This window comes from Catharus ustulatus, chromosome 40 (assembly GCF_009819885.2).
Source record: "Catharus ustulatus isolate bCatUst1 chromosome 40, bCatUst1.pri.v2, whole genome shotgun sequence".
NCBI lineage: Eukaryota > Metazoa > Chordata > Aves > Passeriformes > Turdidae > Catharus > Catharus ustulatus.
The window spans coordinates 677,387-688,123 of NC_046260.1; the positions used below are offsets into that span (position 1 = coordinate 677,387).

At 56.9% G+C, this 10,737-nt stretch overlaps 1 protein-coding gene across 1 annotated transcript; it reads left to right on the top strand.

The window, feature by feature from the left end:
• The first annotated feature begins 352 nt into the window (after window positions 1–352).
• Window positions 353–8,287, top strand: LOC117010246 (protein spinster homolog 1-like). Its single transcript, XM_033084539.2, has 6 exons — window positions 353–662; window positions 1,726–1,915; window positions 4,442–4,507; window positions 4,778–4,876; window positions 6,959–7,133; window positions 8,097–8,287. Exons 1-6 carry the CDS (start codon window positions 370–372, stop codon window positions 8,213–8,215), a joined length of 942 nt encoding a protein of 313 aa, XP_032940430.1. The 5' UTR covers window positions 353–369; the 3' UTR covers window positions 8,216–8,287.
• Window positions 8,288–10,737: the final 2,450 nt, after the last annotated feature.

Consider the following 10,737-nt stretch of genomic DNA (forward strand, 5'->3'; position numbering starts at 1 on the left):
GTGGATTTGAGCCATTTTTGGCTCAGAATTTGGGTGGATTTTGGCTATTTTGGGTTAAAATTTCCATATTTTGGCCAATTTTATTGGTTTTTTTTTTTTAATTTTGGGATTTTTTTTGGAATTTCAGGATTTTTTTGGGAATTTCTGACCCTGGTGTCACCTTGACCCATTCTTGGTCAGTTGATGTCGATTTTGGGTCAGAATTTGCCGTTTTTGGGTCAGAATTTCCCGATTTTGGGTCAAAATTTCCATATTTCGGGTTATTTTAATGGGGTTTTTTTGGAATTTTGGGATTTTTTTGGCATTTCTGATTTTCTCCCCCTCCCCAGCCGGACCCTGGTGTCACCTTGACCCATTCTTGGTCACTTTATGTCGATTTTGGGTCAGAATTTGCCGTTTTTGGGTCAGAATTTCCCGATTTTGGCTCATTTTGGGGCGATTTTGACCGGGTTTTTTTTGGAATTCCGGGATTTTTTTGGCATTTCTGATTTTCTCTCCCTCCCCAGCCGGACCCTGGTGCTGTCCACGCTGGGATTCACCTCGGTGGCGTTTGTCACCGGCGCCCTGGCGCTCTGGGCTCCGGCGTTCCTGTTCCGGGTGCGGCTGGCGCGGGGGGAGGGGCAGCCCTGCCGGGGGGGGCGGCGCTGCCAGGGAGACGAGAGGTGGGTGAGGGGCTGGGGGGGGGGAGGGGAGGGGAGGGGGTTCTGAGGGGGTTGGGGGATTTTTTGGGATTTTTTTGGGAATTTTTTGGGAATTTTTTGGGATTTTTTTGGGATTTTTTGGGGATTTTTTGGGATTTTTTTGGGATTTTTTGGGGATTTTTTGGGATTTTTTGGGGATTTTTTTTGGGGATTTTTTTGGGATTTTTGGGGGATTTTTTTTTGATTTTTTGGGATTTTTTTGGGATTTTTTTGGGATTTTTGGGAGATTTTTGGGAGATTTTTTGGGATTTTTTGGGGATTTTTTGGGATTTTTTTTGAGGATTTTTTGGGATTTCTTTGGGGATTTTTTTTGGATTTTCTGGGAAATTTGGGTGGATTTTTTGGGGATTTTTTGGGAATTTTTTTTGATTTTTTATTTTTAATGGGGATTTTTGGGGGTTTTTTTTGGGATTTTTTGGGGGGGTTTTGGGGATTTTAGAAGATTTTAGGGCGGATTTTTTGGGATTTATTTTGGATTTTTTGGGATTTTTTTTGGATTTTTTTGGATTTTTTGGGGGGATTTTTTGGGATTTTTTTGGGGATTTATAGATAATTCTAGGGGATTTTTTGAAGATTTTTTGGGGATTTTTTGGGGATGTTTTGGGGGATTTTTTTTGGATTTATAGGGAATTTTGGGGGATTTTGGTGGGGGAGTTTTTAGGGTTTTTATGGGATTTTTTTATTTTGGGGGATTTTTGGGGGGGGATTTTGGGGCAGGTTTTGGGATTTTTGGGGGGGATTTGGGGGATTTTTTTGGGGTTTCCGGGGGGTGACATTCTGGGGGGGGTTGGGGACATTTGGGGATTTTTTTTAAATTTTTTGGGATTTTTTTGGAGATTTTTTGGGGGGGTTTTGGGAGGTTTGAGGCGAATTTTTGGGAAATTTTGGGAGAATGTTGGGATATTTTGAGGGAATTTTTTGGGGAAATTTTGGGTAAAATTCTTCCCCTTTCTCCCAACATCCACAACCATTTTTTAAAATTTTTTTTACCCTTTGACCTTTGACCTTTGACCTTTGCCCCCAGCCTCCTGTTCGGCGCCCTGACCTGCAGCTCGGGGGTGCTGGGGGTGGGGCTGGGGGCGGAGCTTTCGCGCAGGCTCCGCCCCCGGCACCCCCGGGCCGATCCATTGCTGTGCGCGGGGGGGCTCCTGGGGGGGGCGCCATGTTTGCTGCTGGCCCTGCTGTGCGCCCGGCCCTGCCCCCCCGCCGCCTACGTGAGCGCTGGGACAAACTGGGATAAACTGGGAGGGACTGGGTGGGGGTTTGGGGTCATTGGAATGGGGTTTTGGGTCACTGGGATGGACTGGGATGGACTGGGATGGACTGGGAGGGTTCACTGGGGTCACTGGGAGGGGGTTTGGGGTCACTGGGATGGACTGGGAACCAACTGGGATGGACTGGGAGGGACTGGGATGGGCTGGAACGCAACTGGGATGGACTGGGAACCAACTGGGATGGACTGGGAGGGGACTGGGAGGGACTGGGAGGGAGTGAAACCCAACTGGGATAGACTGGGAGGGACTGGGACCAACTGGGAACCAGCTGGGATGGACTGGGAGGGAGTGAAACCCAACTGGGGTAGACTGGGAACCAACCGGGATAGACTTGGAGGGACTGGGATAAACTGGGATGGACTGGGATCCAACTGGGATAGACTGTGATGTTACTGGGATGGACTGGGATGGACTGGGAGGGCTCACTGGGGTCACTGGGAGGGGGTTTCGGGTCACTGGGATGGACTGGGAGTGACTGGGAAGGACTGGGAGGAACTGGGAGTGACTGGGATGGGCTGGAACCCAACTGGGATGGGCTGGAACCCAACTGGGATGGACTGGGATGGACTGGGATGGACTGGGAGGGTTCACTGGGGTCACTGGGAGGGGGTTTCAGGTCACTGGGATGGACTGGGAGGGAGTGGAACCCAACTGGGGTAGACTGGGAACCAACTGGGATAGACTTGGAGGGACTGGGATAAACTGGGATGGACTGGGAACCAACTGGGATGGACTGGGAACCAACTGGAATAGACTGGGATGGGCTGGAACCCAGCTGGGATGGACTGGGAACCAACTGGGATGGACTGGGAGGGGACTGGGAGGGACTGGGAGGGAGTGAAACCCAACTGGGATAGACTGGGAGGGACTGGGATAAACTGGGATGGATTAAGATCCAACTGGGATAGACTGTGATGTTACTGGGATTGACTGGGATGGACTGGGAGGGCTCACTGGGATCACTGGGAGGGGGTTTCGGGTCACTGGGATGGACTGGGAGTGACTGGGAAGGACTGGGAGGAACTGGGAGTGACTGGGATGGACTGGAACCCAACTGGGATGGACTGGGAACCAACTGGGATAGACTGGGAACCAACTGGGATGGACTGGGAGGGACTGGAATGGACTGGAACCCAACTGGGATGGACTGGAACCCAACGGGGATGGACTGGGAACCAACTGGGATGGACTGGGATGGACTGGAACCCAACGGGGATGGGCTGGAACCCAACTGGGATGGACTGGGATGGACTGGGAGGGCTCACTGGGGTCACTGGGAGGGGGTTTGGGGTCACTGGGATGGACTGGGAACCAACTGGGATGGACTGGAACCCAACTGGGATGGACTGGAACCCAGTGGGGATGGACTGGGAACCAACTGGGATGGACTGGAACCCAGTGGGGATGGACTGGGAGGGACTGGGATGGACTGGGATGGACTGGGATGGACTGGGATGGACTGGGAGGGCTCACTGGGATCACTGGGAGGGGGTTTGGGGTGACTGGGATGTTACTGGTTTGAACTGGGAAGGCTTACTGGGCTCCTGGGGGGGGCGCCATGTTTGCTGCTGGCCCTGCTGTGTGCCTGGCCCTGCCCCCCCGCCGCCTACGTGAGCGCTGGGACAAACTGGGATATACTGGGAGGGACTGGGAGGGGGTTTGGGGTCATTGGAATGGGGTTTTGGGTCACTGGGATGGACTGGGATGGACTGGGAGGGCTCACTGGGGTCACTGGGAGGGGGTTTGGGGTCACTGGGAGGGACTGGGAACCAACTGGGATAGACTGGGAGGGACTGGGATGGGCTGGAACCCAACTGGGATGGACTGGGAACCAAGTGGGATAGACTGGGAACCAACTGGGATGGACTGGGAACCAACTGGGATAAACTGGGAGGGGACTGGGAGGGACTGGGAGGGAGTGAAACCCAACTGGGATGGACTGGGAGGGACTGGGACCAACTGGGAACCAGCTGGGATGGACTGGGAGGGACTGGGAGGGAGTGGAACCCAACTGGGGTAGACTGGGAGGGACTGGGATTGACTGGGATGGACTGGGAGGGCTCACTGGGATCACTGGGAGGGGGTTTCGGGTCACTGGGATGGACTGGGAGTGACTGGGAAGGACTGGGAGGAACTGGGAGTGACTGGGATGGACTGGAACCCAACTGGGATGGACTGGGAACCAACTGGGATGGACTGGGAACCAACTGGGATAGACTGGGAGGGACTGGGAGGGGCTCACTGGGATCACTGGGAGGGGGTTTGGGGTCACTGGGATGGACTGGGAAGGACTGGAACCCAACTGGGATGGACTGGGAAGGACTGGAACCCAACTGGGATGGACTGGGAACCAACTGGGATAGACTGGGGTGGACTGGGATGGACTGGGAACCAACTGGGATCGGTTGGGATGTTACTGGGATGAACTGGGATGAACTGGGAGCTCACCCGCCCCTCCCTGCTCAGGTTTTCATTTTCCTGGGTGAGACCCTCCTGTCCCTGAACTGGGCCATCGTGGCCGACATCTTACTGGTGAGACTGGGAGGGACTGGGATGGACTGGGAAGGGATTGGGAGGGACTGGGATGGACTGGGATGGACTGGGAGGGCACTGGGATGGACTGGGAGGGACTGGGATGGACTGGGAAGGACTGGGATGAACTGGGATTGAGCTGGAATGTACTGGGATGAACTGGGATTGAACTGGGAGGGCACTGGGCTGAACTGGGAGGGCACTGGGATGAACTGGGAGGGCTCTGGGCGTGTCCCAGTGGCTCCCAGTAAGCCCAGTAACCCCTCCCAGTACGTGGTGCCCCCGTCGCGGCGCTCCACGGCCGAGGCCCTGCAGATCGTGGCCTCGCACTTACTGGGAGACGCTGGGAGCCCCTACCTGGTGGGACTGGTGAGACTGGGAGGGGACTGGGATAAACTGGGATGGACTGGGAGGGACTGGGAGGGGATTAGGAGGGACTGAGATGGACTGGGATCAAACTGGGAGGGACTGGGAGGGGAATGAGAGGAACTGGGAGTGGTTCTAGGCCCATACTGGGAGTACTGGGACAGGTTCGAGGCCCGTACTGGGAGCACTGGGGCCGTACTGGGAGCACTGGGATCATACTGGGAGAGCACCAGCACCATACTGGGAGCACTGGGATCATACTGGGAGAGCACCAGCACCATGCTGGGAGCACTGGGGTCATACTGGGAGCACTGGGATCATACTGGGAGCACTGGGAGTGGTTCTAGGCCCATACTGGGAGCACTGGGAGGGGCGGGGCCTCTGTGAGGGCTCTGGGGGCGCCGCCATTTTGGGAGCACTGGGAGAGGCTCTAGGCCCATACTGGGAGCACTGGGATCATACTGGGAGCACTGGGATCATACTGGGAGAGCACCAGCACCATGCTGGGAGCACTGGGATCATACTGGGAGCACTGGGGGTGGTTCTAGGCCCATACTGGGAGCACTGGGAGGGGCGGGGCCTCTGTGAGGGCTCTGGGGGCGCCGCCATTTTGGGAGCACTGGGAGAGCACCGGGGCCGTACTGGGAGCACTGGGGTTGTACTGGGAGCACTGGGATCATACTGGGAGAGCACCAGCACCATGCTGGGAGCACTGGGGCCGTACTGGGAGCACTGGGATCATACTGGGAGAGCACCAGCACCATGCTGGGAGCACTGGGGTCATACTGGGAGCACTGGGATCATACTGGGAGCACTGGGAGGGGCGGGGCCTCCATGAGGGCTCTGGGGCGCCGCCATTTTGTGAGCACTGGGAGAGGCTCTAGGCCCAAACTGGGAGCACTGGGAGAGGCTCTAGGCCCATACTGGGAGCACTGGGGCCATACTGGGAGCACTGGGATCATACTGGGAGCACTGGGAGTGGTTCTAGGCCCATAGTGGGAGCACTGGGAGGGGCGGGGCCTCCATGAGGGCTCTGGGGCGCCGCCATTTTGGGAGCACTGGGAGAGGCTCTAGGCCCATACTGGGAGCACTGGGATCATACTGGGAGCACTGGGATCATACTGGGAGAGCTCCAGCACCATACTGGGAGCACTGGGGTCGTACTGGGAGCACTGGGATTGTACTGGGAGCAGTGGGAGGAGCGGAGCCTCCGTGAGGGCTCTGGGGCGCCGCCATTTTGGGAGCACTGGGAGAGGCTCTAGGCCCATACTGGGAGCACTGGGAGAGGCTCTAGGCCCATACTGGGAGCACTGGGATGGGCGGGGCCTGCTCCCCTCACGCCATTCCCGCCTTTTTTGACCCCGCCCCCTCAGATGATTGACGTGCTGGGGGCGGGGCCTCCGTGAGGGCTCTGGGGCGCCGCCATTTTGGGAGCACTGGGAGAGGCTCTAGGCCCATACTGGGAGCACTGGGGCCGTACTGGGAGCACTGGGATCATACTGGGAGCACTGGGATCATACTGGGAGAGCACCAGCACCATACTGGGAGCACTGGGGTCGTACTGGGAGCACTGGGAGTGGTTCTAGGCCCATACTGGGAGCACTGGGAGGGGCGGGGCCTCCGTGAGGGCTGTGGGGGCGCCGCCATTTTGGGAGCACTGGGAGAGGCTCTAGGCCCATACTGGGAGCACTGGGGCCATACTGGGAGCACTGGGATCATACTGGGAGAGCACCAGCACCATGCTGGGAGCACTGGGAGGGGCGGGGCCTCTGTGAGGGCTCTGGGGGCGCCGCCATTTTGTGAGCACTGGGAGAGGCTCTAGGCCCATACTGGGAGCACTGGGAGAGGCTCTAGGCCCATACTGGGAGCACTGGGAGAGGCTCTAGGCCCATACTGGGAGCACTGGGAGAGGCTCTAGGCCCATACTGGGAGCACTGGGAGAGGCTCTAGGCCCATACTGGGAGCACTGGGGCCGTACTGGGAGCACTGGGGCCGTACTGGGAGCACTGGGGCCATACTGGGAGCGCTGGGATCGCACTGGTCCCTCCCTGCCCGTCCCCCCTGATCCCTCCCCTGTCCCCCCAGGTGAGCGACGCCCTCGGGGGCGGCGCCGCCGCCGTCTCGTTCCAGCGCGGGGCCGGGGCCTTGCTCCGGGCCCTGCTGCTCCTGCCCTTCGCCGCCGCCCTGGGCGGGGCCGCCTTCCTGGCGGCTGGGAACGCGCTGCCGAGGGACCGGAGACGGGCGCGGAGAGAGGCCCTGGGTGAGCCTAGAACCTTCTAGAATATTCTAGAACCCCATAGAACCGTATAGAGCCCCATAGAACCTTCTAGAACCCCGCAGAACACGCTGCCGAGGGACCGGAGACGGGCGCGGAGAGAGGCCCTGGGTGAGCCTAGAACCTTCTAGAACCCCATGGAAGCTTCTAGAACCCCATAGAAGCTTCTAGAACCCCATAGAACAGTATAGAGCCCCATAGGACCTTCTAGAACCCCACAGAACGTGCTGCTGAGGGGCTGGAGACGGGCACAGAGAGAGGCCCTGGGTGAGCCTAGAACCTTCTAGAACGTTCTGGAACCCCATAGAATGTAGAACCCCACAGACCCCATAGAAGGTTGCTGAACCCCACTGAAGGTTCTAGATCTCCACAGAAGGTTCCAGACCCCCCAGGGAAGCTTTCAGAACCCCCTCAGAAGGTTCTAGAACCATGTTGAACATTCTAGATCTGTATGGGAGGTTCTAGAGCCCCTTGGAACATTCTAGATTATTATGGGCAGTTCAAGTCCTTCATGGAAGATTCCAGAACCCCCCTTAGAAGGTTCCAGAGCCCCATAGAAGGTTCTAGACTGCTACAGAAGGTTCCAGAGCCCCAGGGAAGGTTCCAGAACTGCCTGGAAGGATCTAGAACCCCATTGAATGTTCTAGATCTCCACAGAAGTTTCCAGAGCCCCGTGGAATGTTCTAGAACCCCCACAGAAGGTTCCAGAGCCCCAGGGAAGCTTCCAGAACGCCCCTGAAGGTTCCAGAACCCCATGGAACGTTCTGGATCTCCTCAGAAGGTTCCAGACCCACAGGGAAGGTTCTAGATCTCTAGAAAATGTTACGGAACCTTCTGGAAGATTCCAGACCCCCAGGGAAGGTTCCAGAGCCCCCTGGAATGTTCTAGACCCCCACGGAATGTTCTAGAACCCCCCAGAAGGTTCTAGAACCCCCCCCCTCCCCCCAGGGCTGCCCCCCGACGCCGACAGCGACGACGACGACGGCGCCGACCCCGCGGCCATCGTGGAACCGCCCGCGGCCGGAGGCCGGACACGGAGAGTGCCCGTGGCGCACGTGCTGGCCTGAGTGACCATGAGTGACCACTGAGTGACCACTGAGTGACCTCTGAGTGACCACTGAGTGACACTGAGTGACCACTGAGTGACCTCTGAGTGACCACTGAGTGACCCTGAGTGACCAGTGACCATGAGTGACCACTGAGTGACACTGAGTGAGCACTGAGTGACCTGAGTGACCACTGAGTGACCTCTGAGTGACCACCCGGGAGTGAATGACCACACCAGGCCAGAGTGACCACAGCTGGCCTGAGAGTGACCTCTGAGTGATCACCTGGGAATGAGTGACCACTGAGTGACCACCAAGTGATCTCTGACCTCTGAGTGAGTGCCTGGAGATGAGTGACCACCAAGTGACCACTGAGAGTGACCTCTGAGTGACCCTGAGTGACCACACCTGGCCTGAGAGTGACCAACTGACCACGGGCTGGCCTGAGAGTCACCAAGTGACCACCTGGGAATTACTGAGTGACCACTGAATGACCACCTGGAGATGAGTGACCACCAAGTGACCACTGAGTGACCACCAAGTGACCTGAGTGATCTCTGAGTGACCGCACCAAGCCAGAGTGACCAACTGACCACAGCTGGCCGCAGAGTGACCACCTGAGTGACCTCTGAGTGACCCCTGAGTGACCTCTGAGTGACCACAGCTGCGCTGGGGGTGGGGGGAGGGGCTGCACTCATTTCTGGGGGGATCCTGGACCCAAATTTTGGAATTTTGGCCCCGTTTCGGAGACCCCAGCCCCAAATTTTGAGTTTTTAAAATCCAAATTTGGGGACCCCAGCCCCAAAATCGGGGTTCTGGAATCATTTTTGGGACCCCAGCCCCAAATTTTGGGATCCCAACCCTAGATTTTTGGATGTCAGCCCCAAATTTTGGGGTTTCGAATCCAAATTTTGGGTCCCAGACCCCAAATTTGGGAATTTTGGCCCCGTTTTGGAGACCCCCAACCCCAAAATTTTGACTTTTTAAATCCGAATTTTTTGCTCCCACCCCCCAAATTTCCACCTCTCCCGAATCCCCAGGACCCCCCCCCACCCAAATTTTCCCAAAAATAAACCCGGGACCCCCCCAAATTTTGGTCTCCTCGTTTTTCTCCGCCCCTCCCCCACCCCCTGTGCCCCTCCCCCACCCTCCATTTCCTGCCGCGATTTCCTGGGGTGGGGGAGGGGAAATTTTGGGGCTCCCCGAGGCGGCGGCGGACGCAGGTTGGGAGATTTTTTTTTTTGGGGGGGGGAGATTTTGGGGATTTTTCGTCAATTTGGGGAATTTTTTATAAATTTTAAGCGGGGTGGGGGAGGGGCGGGACCCCCGAAATTGAATTTTTTAGGGTGGGGGGAGGGGGGAGATCCCCAAAAATTTGGGGATTTTTAGGGGGTGGGAACCTCAAATATTTTAGGGTTTTTTAAGATTGGAACCCCAAAAATTTTTTGGGACCCCCCTCCCCAAATTTAAGAGCCCCTCCCCCACCCCCCCAAAAAAAAAAAAAAATTTAAAAAAAAAATTTGGGGAGGGGATTTCAGTTGGAACCCCCAAATTTTTAGGATTTGAACCCCAAAATTTTAGGATTTGAAACCCCAAATTTTTAAGATTTAAACCCAAAATTTTGGGGTCCCCCCCACCCCAAATTTTTCACCCCTCCCCCTCCAAATTTCGGCATCTCCGTGAATTCTTGAGCTCCCAACCCCCCCAAATTTTTGGGATTTTCACCCAAAATTTTGGGGTTTTTGGGGTTTTGGGGTTCAGAGGATTTTGGGGAGGGGTCCCCAAAGAACATTTTGGGGTCCCACCCCTCCCCCACCCCAAATTTTTTCACCCCTCCCCCCCCCAAATTTCGGCGTCTCCGTGAATTCTTGAGCTCCCGACCCCCCAAATTTTTGGGATTTTCACCCAAAATTTTGGGGTTTTTGGGGTTTTGGGGTACAGGGGATTTTGGGGAGGGGTCTCCAAAGAACATTTTGGGGTCCCCAGCCCCTCCCCCCCCCATGGAGACCCCGCTGTGGGCGCTGCTGCTGCTGCCCCTCCCCCCCCTGCTGGCCTCGCTGTGCGCGCGCTGCCGCCGCCCCCGCCGTGAGTGGGGGAGGGGAGGGGGGGGAGGGGGGGTGGGGAATTTGGGGAGGGGTCCTGGGTGGGATTTGGGGGGGTCCTGGAGGGGATTTTCAGGGATTTTGGGGGGATTTGAGTGGATTTTGGGGGGTCCTGGGTGGGATTTGGGGGGATTTTGGGGGGGGTTTCGGGGGTCCTGAGTGGATTTTGGGGGGGTCTTAGAGGGAATTTGGGGGGTCCTGAGGAGATTTTGGGGATCCTGGAGGGGTCCTGAGGGAATCTGGGGGGGATTTTGGGGAGATTTGGGGGGTCCTGGAGGGGATTTTGGGGGGATTTTGGGGAGTCTGAGGGGGAATTGGGGGGTCCTGGAGGGGTCCTGGGTGGGATTTTGGGGAGATTTGGGAGGTCCTGAGGGGATTTTGGGGGGTCCTGAGGGGATTTTGGGGGGTCCTGGAGGGATTTTGGGGGGTCCTGAGGGGATT

What these genes read in the sequence shown, in the direction of transcription:
- LOC117010246 (XM_033084539.2), top strand. Translation starts at nt 370, where the DNA reads ATGTCGATTTTGGGTCAGAATTTGCCGTTTTTGGGTCAGAATTTCCCG. An exon ending in CGCTGCCAGGGAGACGAGAG is followed by an intron (nt 663 to 1,725) that starts GTGGGTGAGGGG and finishes CTTTGCCCCCAG; the next exon opens with CCTCCTGTTCGGCGCCCTGA. An exon ending in CCTGCCCCCCCGCCGCCTAC is followed by an intron (nt 1,916 to 4,441) that starts GTGAGCGCTGGG and finishes CTCCCTGCTCAG; the next exon opens with GTTTTCATTTTCCTGGGTGA.